At 35.2% G+C, this 16808-nt stretch overlaps 1 protein-coding gene across 6 annotated transcripts in view; it reads left to right on the top strand.

Annotated features, from left to right (window-relative positions):
* SS18 (SS18 subunit of BAF chromatin remodeling complex) overlaps window positions 1-16808 on the top strand; it is an 85280-nt gene that overhangs the window by 32713 nt on the left and 35759 nt on the right. For all 6 annotated transcript variants that reach the window (XR_004620094.1, XM_019796576.2, XM_034642060.1 and 3 more), the window contains exons 4-5: window positions 5286-5439; window positions 8863-9084. Coding sequence is in view for 5 of the 6 variants with exons in the window: in XM_019796576.2 (XP_019652135.1) it covers window positions 5286-5439; window positions 8863-9084 (376 nt within the window). In the remaining variant the exon portion in view is untranslated. The remainder of the gene's footprint in view (window positions 1-5285; window positions 5440-8862; window positions 9085-16808) is intronic.

The raw sequence follows: 16808 nt of genomic DNA, 5'->3' as shown, positions 1-16808 counted from the left end.
TCCCATAATGCCAGGATCACGCCCTGAGCCGAAGGCAGACGCTCAACCGCTGTGCCACCCAGGAGCCCCTGAAACTTTTTAACTCATCATCTTATTGAAAGATATTTTCTCTTATAGAACTCTAGATTGGTTGGTTTATTTTCTTGTTTTGTCTTAGCATTTTAAAGATGTCATTTTTTTGTCTTCTATTTCTGTTGTTTCTGATAAAAAAAAAAATGGTGGTTAGTCTTATTGTCCTTCCTTTATGTCTTATTTTTTTCTGGCTATTTTTTTAAATGATTTTTTTTTAAAAAGATTTTTTTAATTAATTAATTTATTTATTGAGAGAGAGATAGAAAGTGAGCATGAGTGGGTGAAGGGCAGAGGGATAAGCAGGCTCTCCGCTGAGCAGGGAGCCTAGTGTGGGGCTCGATCCTGGGACTCTGGGATCATGACTTGAGCCAAGGGCAGATGCTTAACCAACTGAGCCACCCAGATGCCCCTTTCTGGCTAATTTTAAGATTTTCTCTGACTTTGGTTTTTAAGACTTTGACTCAGGTATGTTTTTCTTCATATTCTGCTGAGGTTTATAGAACTTTTTATGTTTGCTTAGGGACTCATGTCTTGTGTTAGCTTTGGACAATTTTTGACTATTATTTTTCAGATATTGCCTGTGTTTCATTTTCTTTACTTTTCTGACTCTAGTTAGGTGTGTGTTAGATCTTTGTAGCATGTTGTACATGTCTTTATGGTTTTTTTTTTTTTGGTATATTCTCTCCTTTATATCTGTGTCATATTTTGTGTACATTTGCAGTTTTTACCAGTCTTCTGTTTTACTGTTTCTAAACTAGTGAGTTCTTCATTTCATTGACTATATATTCTAGTTCTGGAATTTCCATTTGACTTTTTTAAGAATTCTAGGACTTTGCTGAAATTCTCCATTGATCCTACTTTGTTTTTGTTTTGTTTTGTTTTCTTTTTGTCCCTGAACATATCAGTTATTTTAAGGTGTCTCAGATAGCTCCAAACTGAATGACCTGTCTTCTTCTGTGTTCTGTTATTTCTCTTACCTGTTCATCTGTTTTTTTTTTAATTTTAGATAAAATTCACATGACATGAAAGTCACCATTTTAACCTTTTAAAGTATATAATTCAGTGGTTTTTAGTGTATTCACAATGCTATGCAACCATCACCAGTATCTTAATTCCCAAACATTTCCATCAACTCAAAAAGAGACCTGATAATTGTCGACATCAATCCCAGTTCTTCCTCTACCTACCCCTTGGCAACATCTAATTAGTGTACGTTCTTTCTCTCTGGATTTACCTCTGCTGGATATTTCATATAAATGGAATTATATGATGTGTGGTCTTTTGAGTCTGACTTCTTCCACCTAGCATAGTGTTTTCAAGATTCATCTGTGTTGGAATGCCTGGGTGGCTCAGTTGGTTAAGCGTCTGCCTTCAGCTCAGGTCATGATCCCAGGGTCCTGGGATTGAGCCTCCCATTAGGTACCCTGCTCAGTTGGGAGTCTGCTTCTCCCTCTCCCTCTGCTGCTCCCCTTGCTTGTGCTCTCTCTCTCCCCCTCTCACAAATAAATAAAATCTTAAAAAAAAAAAGATTCATCTGTGTTGTAGTATACATCAGTACTTCATTTCATTTTATGACTAAATAATATTCCGTTGTATGACTATTGTTGTTTATTCAACAGTTGATGGACATTTGAATTTTTCCTGTTTTTTGGTTATGATGGATAATGCTCCTGTGAACATTTATGTGCAAGTTTTGTGTGAATGCATGTCTTCAGTTCTCTTGGGTCTATACCAGAAGTGGAATTGCTCTGTCATATGGTAACTCTATGTTTAACTTTTTGAGGAACTGCCAAATTGTTTTCCACAGTGGCTGCACCCCTTACAATCCTGCCAGCATGTATGAGAGTTTCATTTTCTCCACATTCTTGCCAACCCTTGTTACTTTATGTAGGTTTTTTCTTTCTAAAATTATTATAGCCATCCTAATGAGTGTTGGCTGTTCATTCTTTCTTTTTAGAATGCTCCGTAATTTTTCATTGAATGCCAGGCTTATAAATGAACAATTGTAGAGGCTCTTCTTGGTGTTGTTTTCCTCCAAAGAGAGTTAAGTTTTCCCTTGGAAGGTGAAATACGAGATTACCTTGAGTACTGAACATTGACTATAAGATTTGTTAGGCGTGGGGCGCCTGGGTAGCGCAGTCGTTAAGCGTCTGCCTTCCACTCAGGGTGTGATCCCGGTGTTCTGGGATCGAGTCCCACATCAGGCTCTTCCGCTGGGAGCCTGCTTCTTCCTCTCCCACTCCCCTGCTGTGTTCCCTCTCTCACTGGCTGTCTCTCTGTCACATAAGTAAATTAAAAAAAAAAAAAAAAAAAAAGATTTGTTAGGCGTGGGGTGCCTGGGTGGCTCAGTCGTTAAGCATCTGCCTTTGGCTCAGGGCGTGATCCCAGGGTTCTGGGATCGAGCCCCACATCGGACTCCATGCTCTTCTGGGAGCCTGCTTCTCCCTCTCCCACTCCCCCTGCTTGTGTTCCCTCTCTCATTGGCTGTCCCTCTCTCTGTCAAATAAATAAATAAAATCTTTAAAAAAAAAAAAAAAGATTTGTTAGGGCTGATATATTCCATTTTGACCTTAATCTAAGGAGAGCCTTTTTGAAGTCTCAACAGAGAGCTTGAGTTGTTTTTGAAGGCCTTTCTAACTTGGTAGAGACTACACTCCAGTCTGTTTCTTTAGCATTGGGCAGAAGCTGAAATATTCCGCTCAGCTCTTTAGCCTTTTAACTGCTGTTTTATGCTAGTTTTCTTGAATTTTTGTCCTTTTTGTGGTTCTTCCACTCTGGCACTTTGTTCTTTGATTTCTAGCTTTCTGATAGCCCAGAACTCCACCTTCTTCTCAGCCCAGTAGGGCTGCCACTTCTGCTTGGGCTCTATTTTCCTGTTACACAGCAAAGTCAAGGACAAAGTAAAGGTGCTTGTGGAGCTGATTTTTGGTGCTTCCCTTCTCTTTGGAGTTGTAGCCTCTCCTGCTTCTCTCTGTGTATGTTGCTCTTCAGTGTCTTCAGACAGTTTTTACATTTGTCCAGATTTTATAACTTTTATTTTTATTTTTTTTAAAAGATTTTATTTATTTATTTGACAGAGAGAGAGACAGCCAGAGAGAGAGGGAACACAAGCAGGGGGAGTGGGAGAGGGAGAAGCAGGCTCCCAGTGGAGGAGCCCGATGTGGGGCTTGATCCCAGAACGCCAGGATCATGCCCTGAGCCGAAGGCAGATGCTTAACGACTGAGCCACCCAGGCGCCCCCAGATTTTATAACTTTTATTAGCAGGAGGGTTAGTTTGATACAAGCTACTCTATTATGATGGGAATTGTGAATACTGATGTTTCATTAAGTGCATCACAAGAAAACGAAAAAAACTGGTATCTTTTGAGAGTGAGAACATAAATTTTCAGCAGAAAATTTGGATAAGACTATAGAAGGAAGGATTTTTATTTTCAAACTAGAGGGTCACAGCTGTGTTTGCCCGATATTGTAAAGTATCATTTCAACGTAAGATACGTTGACACAGAGTTGATGTTTGGTAATTTAAAAAAAAAACTGAACAAAGTCATTAAGTGTTTAAAGAATCCAAAGTGGATGGGGGCACCTGGGTAGCGCAGTCGTTGGACGTCTGCCTTTGGCTCAGGGTGTGATCCCGGCGTTCCGGGATCAAGTCCCACATCGGGCTCCTCCGCTGGGAGCCTGCTTCTTCCTCTCCCACTCCCCTGCTGTGTTCCCTCTCTCGCTGGCTGTCTCTCTGTCACATAAATAAATAAAAAAATCTTAAAAAAAAAAAAAAAGAATCCAAAGGGGATAAAAAATTTAAAATGAGAATTGAGGAAATAGTTAATGAAGAGAAATTATTTTCTGGATTTAGTAGTGAAGAAACAAAGACTGTGAATTTTATTTATTTATTTTTAAGATCTTATTTTTTATTTATTAGGAGAGAGAGCACGAGTGGTGGGGAGAGGCTGAGGGAGTGGGAAAAGCAGACTCACTGCTGAGCAGGGAGACTTGGGGCTTGATCCCAGGACTTTGGGTTCATGACCTGAGCCAAAGACAGGCATTTAACCAACTGAGCCACCCAGGTGCACAGAGACTACGAATTTTAAGTGGTTGCTATTAGAATAGTACTTGGTTATTTGTGTAGATGTTAGTGATTAATAAATGGTTGGCAATTTGAGTATTTACATGTGATGGCTAAAAGGCAGTGTTTATCTGTTAAGGGTACCAGAGAGGATTGTGTTCCCAAAATCTGGATGGTACAGAAAAGTTAACTAGCCATGTAAAAATGTGGAAGGAAGAGAATGACTAAAGTTACAGGAGTAGATGTTATGTTTTTAGAACGTGGAGAAATAGAGAAAGAAGGCAGACATAGATGTGTAAAGAATATAGCTCCTTCTCCTGTAGGCTTAAAAATGGGGGTTTGGAAAGCAGCTAACCATTTGCTTTCTTTACCAAAATATCTCTAAGAAGGAAGCCAGGTGTTGCCGACCACCTTGTATTTGTGTTTTTCCTTTCGCCCTTTTGTGAACTCTCAAGGTTAGTCAGTGATTTTCTTCACACTTTCATTAGGAAATTTGCCAAAGGCATCCTTTTGAGGCAGCTGTCTCTGTACCCTTGGAGGCCATCAGTAATGTTTTCGATCTATAGGAGTCGTCGGCACAAAAATGTTGGACTGAACTGAGTCTTCGTGGTTTAAAACATTCTCTTGCCAAAATTACTTTATTTCCCCCTCGAACTGTAGTACAAAGTATATCACATTTTGGGGCTTCTGGTCCTTTTATAGTTTTTTGTTATTGTATCTTTTCAGGTAAAATCCATCATTAATAGTAAATATATCTAAATATATTAATGAAAGGAGATTGAAGTTTTAAAACATAATTTAGCAACAATGGACACATTAAAAATCCTTACATATAAATAAATGTGAATTTTTGTATAGAATATTAAAAAATTTATTTTCGCTATTGAGATTTTATAAGGTAAAATATACCTTAATTGGTGGTATTCTTTTGGTCTGAGGTGGTCAGATATCTTCATACTAAGATAAGTTTTGGGGGCATATTAAATTTGATGTAAATAATTTGGTCTATGATTAAAATGCATTAGAATAAGTTGAAATGCATTTGTGTTTTTGTTTCTATTCAGTTTAATAATATAGGCAACTGTTATATGCATCTTTAATATATTAGTCTAACTGTTTCTCTTGTTTTACTAAACTGTCTTCTTTCAGCCACCCACACAGAATATGCCTATGGGTCCTGGAGGGATGAATCAGAGCGGCCCTCCCCCACCTCCACGCTCTCACAACATGCCTTCAGATGGAATGGTAGGTGGGGGTCCTCCTGCACCACACATGCAGAACCAGATGAACGGCCAGATGCCTGGTAAGTTTTTCTCCTCTAAGACATTAACACCAGAGTTGCTTAGCAACTGAAACGACATGGGGGCTCAAGGGATACTAGATTGTTGATGACAAAACTGCTTTGAATGCCCCCGAGTACAAGCTCTCTTAGAGTTTGTTAGCTACAGAGCTACGTGACCTGTATTCAGTGTTTATCAGGCTGCCCTTGGGCTTTGATGTAGCTGACACACAGCATTCCTCTGATGAACAGAACTGGCTAAATTTAGTCTGTCTGAAACTATGCAATACAGCTGGCTTTAGAAGCTTTTTGGAAAAAAGGCATTGCGCCATGACTTAAGAATTAAAATCTCTTTATGGATTATAAAGGTACTATAACGTTTCCTTGGGTTTTGTATTTACTTAAAAATTTGCTGGTCCCGGAGACAGTATTGCTGGAAAAAAACACATGGGGAAAAGAAAGAAAATCTGTAAAGTACTAATATATTTAGTATTTCCTCACTGATACTGTTGAAGATGAGTATAGATTTTTATGCATACATATGTTTATAGCATAATATAAATATGGAAATTGATATTAAAGTTGATGTAAAAGAAAAATAATGTCAGATGTTTTATATAATGAGATATTCCCATTACTATTTATCCATTTTAAGTTTGGAGCCACTTAGAATATCTTCTAGGTTATTGGATGCTTAATTAGTTACCTTTTGCTGGTTTGAACTTTTAATTTGAAAAGTATCTTTAAACTATTTTGTTTTTGTAGCAGTAGCTACAACCCATACCCATAATTTTTGGTGGGTTTTCTGCATTTGATATGAGAATATTTTTACTTTCTAAAGACAAAGGCTATTTTCATTAACTAAAAGGAAGTATTATGCAAATAGGAATAATGAAACTAAATTAAAATTACAAAGTAGTTCATTTTTAAAATTAGTAATTAGCATCCTTAGGATAGTGTTGTCTTAGCTGATTGTATTGGTTGGTAACATTGGTGTCCAGAGACAATGGGTATAGGAAATGAGGTAAAGGGGAGCACAGAGCAAAAGAAGCCAGGTAGCCTGGTTTATAGAAGATTGATATGTGATTGATTCATCCTGTAGGAGGGTAGTGCTGTTTTGGTGGCTATCTTGTTTCCTGCGGAGACTTGCCACAATCCGTGGCCTCCACAACCCACACCCTGTGTGGGGATGTGAATAAAGATATAACTACTTGTTAGGTTGTAGTCAGGAGGATGCTTCTTGCTGAATTCACATTTAGCTCATCAGGACCTGTTGTTTTTAGAATTGGAAGGGTAGTGCTAATTCACGTTAGCAAGTTAAGAGTTTGTGACTTTTTATGGTGGTACTGTTAATTAGAATTTTGACTTAACTTCTCCATGTAGCATTCAAGCTTAAGGCCAAAGAAGCACTTGAGCATCAATATAATTATGGTTAACATGATATTTGGGCTTTTGTATAAGGCCATCTGGAGTAGTTATATTCTTTATAAACCAGAGATTTTCAACTAGTTATGACCTACGTTGTCCAGAACACTGTAGAGCTTCCAAAACAACTCTCGTACATAGAGTTCTAGTTACGTGTAGGAGAAATTGAAGTCCAGTTACTTATGTTTCCTTTATTTAATAAGCTCCTTAATAGAGCTTGGCCAACTTTTTTATGCATATGAATTTGTATCTAAAGCTTTTAATTTCCTACTTTAGTTTTGTTTTTTTTAATATTTTCTAATCTAAGTTGTAGAGCTACTTACATGCTCCTTGATTTTGATCAAATAACCACAGTTACACATTCCTTTTTAAAAACATTTAACGATTTTTTAAAAAATTAGGTAATAATAAATCTGTGGTACCAAAGTCAAAAGGTACCAAAGGGTATATAACCCCTGCCTCCAGATACTTTGTTCCAGAGAGTCATTGGTTCTAGTTATCCTTCAAGAGATATTCTCTGTATCCAGAACACATGCATAACACCCTCTTTTTTTCTTTTGTCTTAATCTTTTAAAAAAACAAGTGGTAGCATACATTATGTATTATTTTATATAATATTTTTTCCCTCTTAAAGATAGATCTTAGAGCCTGTGAGTATATAGAGATATATTTTGGAGACCACTCAGTACTTGCTGCCTCATGCTTTTGGTGACTGTATTTCATTCTTTTTCATGGGAGCCCCTGATTTATTTGGAGAGTTCCTTATGATGGAAATACAGGTTATTTCTAGTCTTCTGGTATTAAAAATTATGCTTCTGTGAATATGCCTGTAAAATAAAAGTAAATAAGTAAATAAATAAACACACATATACAGTTTTGCATTCATGTACGTGTACACACAAAGACCTGTTTATTTATAGAACTGCAGTTGTTGGGTTAAAAGTATATGCATTTTAAAATATGGTAGTTGTTGCCAGGTTATTCTGAATAAAAATAGTACTTATGTATATATTTATATACCTCAACAATGTGTGAAATTACTTTTCTTCATAGATTAAAACTTTGGGTCTTTGGAATCTGAAAGATGAAAAAAGGGTCTCATAGTTTTAATTGGCCTTTTTATTGTAAGTGAAGCAAGCAGTCCTCTCATGTTTATGTCCCTTTGGTGGTTTTTGTGTGAACTGATGATTCATGTCCCTTGCCATTGCTTTTATTGATGGTGGTCTTTTACTAACTTTAGTTCAATCTGTGATAGGTCTTGTTAAAAATTTTTTCCCAGTTTTTCTTTTTATTATTTTGTTTAGTTTGGTCTGGTTTGGTCATATTTAAATTTTTTATTTTTATGTAGTCTAGTTTATTAGCCTTTTATGGCTCTGGGTTTTCTGGCATACAAGAAGGCCCTTCAGCTTCAAGATTATTTTAAAAGTTCTCCTTTTTGAAATTCTCCTTTAAGGTTTTTTTTTCCTTTTTCTTTTTTCTTTTGTAATGCTTAATTTTTTTATTCGTCTGGAACTATTTTTGGTAGAAGGAATGTGGTAGGCCATTTTCCAGATAGCTACTCAGTGGTCACACTATTTATTGAATTGTCTTTCTTTTGCTACTGATATTTAATTTCATCACTACTTTACAAAATTAGAAATTTGGATGTGTTTTTAGACTCTACTCTGGGCCCATTGATCTCTAATTCATTTATGTGCTAATACTATACACTTTTAATTATTCCAGCTTTATATGTTTTGCTCTCTTATAAAGCTAGTCCTTCATCATTGCTTTTCTTTTTCAGAATGTTGCTGGCTTCTAAAAGCATCAGTTCTTTAATCTATAAAATGGGAATAGCATCTACCTCACAGTATTTGCTATCATTCATGTAAAGCATTTACTTTGTTTGCTATTGATTAAAAACTCAAGTTATTGTTTGGTATTATTATTATGGTATGCAAAAAAATAAAAAGCTTGTAAAGCACTTTTTAACAGACCATCTGTTTAACTTTCATGTTTGGTTCTGACCACTTTTCTTCAAAGGGCCTAACCATATGCCTATTCAGGGACCTGGACCCAATCAACTCAATATGACAAACAGTTCCATGAACATGCCTTCAAGTAGCCATGGATCCATGGGAGGTTACAACCATTCTGTGCCATCATCACAGAGCATGCCAGTACAGAATCAGATGACGATGAGTCAAGGGCAACCAATAGGAAGCTATGGCCCCAGACCAAATATGAATATGCAACCAAACCAAGGTAAATAAGCTTGATGTCATTCTTCTTTTAAAAGGTTTTTTTTTTTTTAATCAAAGATTTTATGGTTAGACAGCGAGCATGAGCAGGGGGAAGGGCAGAGACTCCCCGCTGGGCAGAGAACTCCACACATAGAGATGCAGCTGGGGCTCCAGGCAGGGCTTGATCCCAGGACCCTGAGATCATGACCACAGTTGAAGTCAGATGCTTAACCAACTGAGCCACTCCGGCACCCCGATGTCATTTTTTTTATTTTTATTTTTATTTATTTGAGAGAGAGAACACAGTGGGGCGGGGGGAGCAAGCAGACTTCTAGCTCTGCGGGGAGCTGGACTCCGGCTGATCCCAGGATCCTGGGATCCTGACCTGAGCCCAAGGCTAACGCTTAATCATCTGAGCCACCCAGGCACTCCAGCCCTTGATGTCGTTCTTGACTAGAATGCTATGTTAGCCTTTGAAAATAAAACCTTTTTTACCAAGTTGGTAGCTGATTCATGAAAATAAAAGTTTGAAGTGAGTCATAATCCTATCCATAAAAAAGGAACATTGAGTTTGAAACTAGCTTGAAATAATTTTTTTTATATTTATAAGTTTGCTTAATCAAGCTTTTAAAGCTTATTTATCTTTATGTCTTTTGGACACTTCATTTGAGGTTCTTGGATTTTTATTTAAGAAAATGTTTTCAATCTAATAAATGAATAACCAAACATTTGGTTTAGAGCTAGAAAGTTGAGAAGATAATTTTATCTTTGCAAGTACAATCCCTTAAAAAAACTTTATTCGTTGGTTTATTTTATTTATTAAGGATGTATTAATTTATATGAATTTCCCTTGATTTTTATGAATGTTTTCTGATGTTGTATTTCACCATTGAGAGGTGATTTTAACGTAATTTGTTTATTAGAGTGTTCAGTGGAGATGCTGCTGTAATCTTCTCTTCTTAGAATGGGGTGAAGTCTATTAAAGTTTATTACCACTCTCAGAGAATGAAACTACCATGTTTCTTTTTTAAGTATTCTTGTGAATAATAACTAAAAACCAGTAAGTGGCGCTCTGTTCTGCTAATTGCCCTTTAAAACAGTTGGCATATTGCCAGCCTAAAGCTATTTCAATTATAAAATGTGAGGTTAATGCAGTAGAATTTTCTAGATTTTGATTTTGAAAAACAAATCACCAAAATGCACCCAGATAAAAGAAGTTAAGGTTAATCTGTTGACAGTTACTTAGGATGAAATAGTATATTCTGATATTTAAAGAGTAATACAGATTTTTTTGTAATTTTCATGAGATACACTGAAAACAAAGAGACAGTAGAATAAATTGTCAATGTAGCATCACAAAACTGGTTCTTGCTCCATCCATTTTTTTCCTCAAAGTTGTTTTAGTGCCCATGATGGATTTTTTTTTTTTTTTAATTAGGGCAATTAAAGGTTCAGAATAACAGCAAGATCCAGTCAGTGCCAGGTCAGAAGGGAGTCCAGATGTTTCTCTATACAGTTTGGTTAAAAGGAGAGAGAGCAAGAAAATTCATAATGATTCTCACAGCAACTATAGTAATGATGGCACACTACTTAGAAACTATCATGAAGAAAAGAATAGGGTGTGCACAAGAATGGGTGTTGCTGTATAATATTGGGTTGATATGACATCATACAATTTGAAGAATCAAAAAGTAATGCATGTAGCAATGTGTTTTAGAAAATAGTAACTTTTTGGAGAAAAGAATTGAGGTGTTTATAGGAATTTTTTGTTCTAAACTTAGGAAGCAACTATTTTTTAAAATGTCACATTTTGTATTTGTATTACTAATGTACAGTTTTTCTTTTTAAACTATAAGTGCTTTTTGCATTGTTTGCATAATCTGTGAATTTCTTAATAGTCATTTTCTATATTTTCTACGTAAGGATCTGATTTAAAGAAATAAGTTACTTTTTAAAAAAGAGTAGGATGGAAGTCAGTGAGGAACTTTTCAATATTTAAAAAATCTCTTCAGGACAAATAAACTTTGCAGTTAAATTTTGATATTTCAGATACAAAGAACACCAAAGAAAACTACAATTGCCAAAAAAGAGAGAAAGTTATATGAGGTTGTAGCAATATCTATGGTTTTAATCCTATGAGTTCCTCGTATAAAGATATTTTAATTATATGATAGCTATTGGATGAAAAAAAATTTTTAAATATGAGTTTTAATTTAAAGTTTTAATACTCATTTCATATAAAACATTCTCTTATGGGCACCTGGGTGGCCCAGTCGGTTGAGCTTTTTAGCCTCTGACTTTTTGTTTCAGCTCAGGTCTGGTCGTGAGATTCCGAGGCATTTCCCCCTGCCCGTTGGGCTCTGCACTCAGCACAGAGTCTGCTCATTTTTCTCTCTGCCTCTCCCCTCTATGCGTGCTTTCTGTCTCTCAAATAAATAAAATAAATCTTTAAAAAAATATTTTCTTAGATAGCTTTAAAAATAAGCTACATGTTTTACATTATTAGTTTTCTGTTCTTGGGCTCTGTGCTCAGCAGGGAGTCTGCTGGAGATCCTCTCTCTCTCTCTGCCCCCTCCCCCTAAAATAAATAAATAAATAAAATCTGTTTTGATAAATAGGTGGAAGTAAATCAAAGGAGACCACATTTTAAATAGTCCTTTGAGAAACGCTTAGGAAACACTCAAATTCTATGAACAGAAACATTTTTGACTTTCAAAAATTTTTCTTAATGTTTGTTAAGATACTATTAGCTGTTCGAGTTAAGATAAAAATATTGAAATCTTTTGGCTCTCCCTATATTTCTGCATACATATCTCTGTATCAAGAGATACTAGAAAAACTGTTAAAGCTACTTAACGATTTTTTAATAATGGGGTTAATTAGTCAAGGAAAAGAAACATTTGTGGGATTTCAAGTGACAGGAAAAGCAGAAAAAGAGTAATCCAGAGAATTTTAATTTTGTTTTGAAAAGGAGGAATTAAAGGCAGTTATTTAATTATTTTATTAATAGTTATTAACTGTTTAAGTGACATATTTGGGAGCTTTAACTGATGATGTGGTTGTAGTTTTTGAAACAAAACATTGCAGTCAGGGTCTAGATGCATTTGTTCTGGTAGCTTTGAAGTGGCTTTCTTTTTACCCTCCCTCTATTCCTTTTTTTCTCTCTCAGCTTTGAAAATGCAATTGAGGGGAACAAAGTAACTTGTCTAAAAATGTTGTCATTGTAATTTAGGAGACTGATTGAGATTAATCCAAGGGGCGGATATATATTTACAATTTATCATTTTGATTGTTTCAGAAAGCAAAGAGAAATAGTCTGTTAACTTACACTGTTAGCTCCAGTATAATAAGGCACACTGTATGTTAGTGTTAGAAGTATCATTTCTAGGTATGAAACTGTGAAATCTTTTGAGCTTCATTAGTTCTTTAAAAGTTGTTTTTAGCTCTTGAGTTTTACTGAAAAATTAAACCCAATCAGTGCAAAGATTATAATTACAAAACCTTGCAGACCTGCCACACAAAATACATCTTTTCAAAAAGCTGCACAAAAAGTTGACCCCATTAAATTTATTAATTATATGTTACTGTGTTCATGGTTATTTAAAAAAAAATTCAGCAGTTACTTTTCTTTTTTTTGAACTTAAAAAAATGGTATGTGACAATGGCATTGTAATTGTGCCCACTTCTAGTAGATTTATAGTTTCATATGTATCTATGACTTGAGAAGACTGACATATTCTTTAATTTGGCAGCTAGATTTATTATTACAGCACAGTATTTTCCTCTCTGTTGGTTTAGAGGGTCTACTGCTTCCAGATAAAATGAAAGTTTTAAGAAGTTTTTAATTTGTTTCTTATACTGCTGGCAAAATGTTGTAAATGATCAATCCAACATAAACTTTCCTTTGTTATTTTCACTATTTTTCAGATAAAAGTTCAAGGATTATCACTTTGAACTTTAAGAGTAAGACTTATTAAAAATGAATCACCATTTTCTTACATAATTGGATCTGCTCACTCCTATATATAGCATAAACGTCACTAGAATTCAAATACTTGAATTCACTAGAATTACAAAACGAAGGAGGAAGTTTATCTTTACTGTTCATACTATTTTGTTCTAGTGCCTAGAACAATGTCTGATGGTAGGCATACAAAATCTGTTTCTTCAGTGAATAGGAATTAAACCCAAATGTCATGTAATGACCTGGAAAGATGGTTAGTACCTTAGATATATTTCTTTAATAAAGCAGCAGGTATATTCATTAGTGTAATAAAAGTCAAATTAGAACAGCAAGGCTTTCTGAAAATGACCAACAGTCACATTTGATAGAATCAGTGTATTTTTTTATTCCTCGGCATTAATGATTATAACTTTTCTCATTTAACATCATTTTACTAATTACATATTCAAATATAAGGAGTTTTCACAAATTACTATATTTGTGTTAAAACGTGTATTTCACAAGTTCCATGTGTATAATTCTTCAGACTTGGATCTATATCTTGGCCCTGTAGATTATATGTGAGACCTTTGACTAAATTACTTAATAAGTAAGGTTTAGTGAAACCATTCATATTAAAACCCTCATTCAGTAATTGTTTGCATGGTTTATATGAAATTATTTGGTCAGAATAAAAACTTTTTATTTATTTATTTATTTTTTGAAGATTTTATTTATTTGACACAGAGAGACACAGTGAGAGAGGGAACACACGCAGGGGGAGTGGGAGAGGCAGAAGCAGGCTTCCCACTGAGCAGGGAGCCCGGTAGGGGGCTCGATCCCAGGACTCTGGGATCATGACCTGAGCCGAAGGCAGATGCTTAACGACTGAGCCACCCAGGCACCCCAAAAAACATTTTAAATAACAAAAAAATTTGAGATAAATTAGTTGTCTCTTTTAAGCACATCAACTTTATTTCTGGTTTTAGTGTTTGAATAGTATTAAGAAAGTCCTAATTCATTTAGTTGCAAATGATACGGTCTGATCTGGAAGCTTGATGTTAGAATAATGGAAAATTTTTCTTTCAGTACCTTTATTATGTAAATATGGGGGGCGAAAAAATATGAAGGGCAAAAAGTATATATTATCATAGCCAGGAGTGTTATATTTATCATCTTATTACAGTGGATTATTGTCTGGTAAGAGCTGTACCATGCAGATGTGCTTGAGAAAAGCCTAGCACTTACTTGTGAATGTATATTGTAGTAATATATTTCCTTGTGTCTCTTTGTTTTCAGTATTTACAGATCTACCTCATTTTAAAAATAGCATTCACTTTTATGGATCTAGCAAAATTTATTTAACAAAACCATATCCACTTTTGATAATGCTTCTAGTCTTTAATTATTATAACTGTATCTGGGACAAGCATTTTTGTATATATGTTGGAGTACTTACACAAGAATCCTGTAGAATAAATTCTAGAAATGAAATTGCTAGGCAAAATATATAAATATTATAAAATATATAAATATATAAATACATACAATGTCCGAGAGACACAAATATTTAGACCATAGCATTTGCCATTCACATTTTTTCTGTGAATTGCCTGTTGTGTTCTGTTTTCTGTGCTTTCTCTGTTTATTATTAATTTGAAGTAGTTCTTTTTAGATTAAGGCTGTTTGTCCTTTAGTATATGTGAAAACATGTTGTAAGTTTTAGGAGAATAGGAATTTAGCCTTTTAAAATGGCTTATTCTGGTAGTAGGATTCTGAAATGGTAATGTTTGTGGTAATGTGTAGTTATTTATTAATTATGTCAGGGCTTTCATTCAACATTTGTTAAATTATGGTCCAGATAGACTTATGTAATAATTATTGATAAAATACTTTGGAGGACTCAGCATGCTTACTGGTATATTAAAACATCTGAGAAGTCTTACAGTAAAGGAACTGATTTGATTTTGGTTAACACAAGTGTATTACAAGTATAACACAAGTGGTAATACAAGTTTTTTTGGGGGAGGTGCATATCAAAAATATGAACTAACATTCAGTGAGTGCCAGGTACTGTGATAAAGTACTTTACATGTCTTCTTTAGTTTGATCCTCACAACGTCTTTGAGGTAGTAGGACTATTATTATCTTCATCCCACGGGTGAGAAAACATCCCATGGAAATATAGGCAGGCCTTGCTTGTACAGTTTTGGTATGGATGAATTTCCGTTACCACAATTTAGTTAAATGACACCTTCTCCTCAATGACATGGTTCAGATTTTAGTTATGGTATATGAACTGTGTGAGTCCTTGCATGAAGTACAAACTTAGCTTCTATCTCTTCAGATTACGAGTCACTCCATAAAAACAGATGACTGTTGTGATCAGTGACTATTCCTGTCACTTTTAGATGCTGTCAGTGATTGGTCACTGTGTATCTATCCTTTCCTGCACACACAGCAGAGTATGTAATTGTGTTGCTTCCTTGGCTCCCAGTTATAAACCTATGTGATATTTTACAAAAGCTAAAAGTGTAGCAGGGAAATGAGAAGTAATACTGCTGGAAATGAAATCCAGATCCTTTGTAAAATGTAAATAGAGTTAGAGAAGAAATTGCTGACTGGGGGGATGTTGATACTGCTGCCATTCGAGAGACTCTAGATGTGCACTGCAGGTTCTTAGTGAAGGTGAGCTCACTGCCATAACACGAGAAAACTGGTTGAGATGAATAGAACGAAGATGTCCCAGAGAAAGTAAGATCGGCAAAATACTTCATTTTGGAATTCTTGGAGACATTTCATAACATTGAAAGTACAAAGGATAAAGTGTTGGAAGCTGATCCATACTTAGGACGATGACAGTTGGACAGCCTGTAGAAAAAAAATGCTAGCTCCGAGAATTTAGCCAACTGCAAAGTTACAGGGAATGGTTCCTAAGACTGGCCTCACTTCTGACACCAAATGCAAGTCTTAACATTCCAAAAAGCACCCTCAGGGTTGGTAATTTATTGGAAAGGCTCACAGAGCCCACTGAAAACTGTTAACACTCGCAGTTATGATTGATTAGAGTGAAAGGATACATAAGCCAAGGGAAAAAGTGCATGGAGAAAAGTCTAGAAGAGGTACCAGAAGTGGAGTTTCTCTCTTCATGGGAGTCAGGATGCTCTCCTGGTCCCAGTGTGTGACACTATGCACAGTATATTGCCAACCAGGGGAGTTCACCTGAGCCTCAGTGGTCAGAGTTTACATTGGGACTCCATTATGTAGATTTGATTGATTGACTAAGTTACTAATCTTGGTCTATAGTATGTAGTCCTTCTGGGCGTGATGCGAAGCGCCACCCAGGTTCAGGAGCTGTAGGAATCCCCAATTTAATAAATATAGTAAATCTGCAATATGAAAAAAAATACAGCACTATTTTTCTCCTTTCAAGTACAATATAGAAAATTTACAAATGAAGAAATTATTTCAAATATTATATTCCATGGAAATGTCATGCTTGACTTCTAGTGGATTTGAATGTGTACACTCATTTCTCTTCACTGTTAAAATTGGTGTATCTGTGATATTGCTAATATTGCAGGTTTCTCTTAGTTACAGTTTTAGGTTTACAGTCATTACATTATAGTTCAGATTTAAAAATTTTTTTACAATTTGATTATTGCTGTATTGGATGAGTTTTTCAAGATTGTAATTTCTTCCCCAATAATGACATTTTTCTAGTTATAAAAATAACTAATATTTAATATGAAATACCTGAAAAATACAGAAAAGAATAAAGCTTCAAATAAAAATCACTTATA

This window comes from Ailuropoda melanoleuca, chromosome 14 (genome assembly GCF_002007445.2).
Source record: "Ailuropoda melanoleuca isolate Jingjing chromosome 14, ASM200744v2, whole genome shotgun sequence".
NCBI lineage: Eukaryota > Metazoa > Chordata > Mammalia > Carnivora > Ursidae > Ailuropoda > Ailuropoda melanoleuca.
Note: the sequence above shows the minus strand (reverse complement) of the source record. Positions and strands in the feature narration are given on the sequence as shown.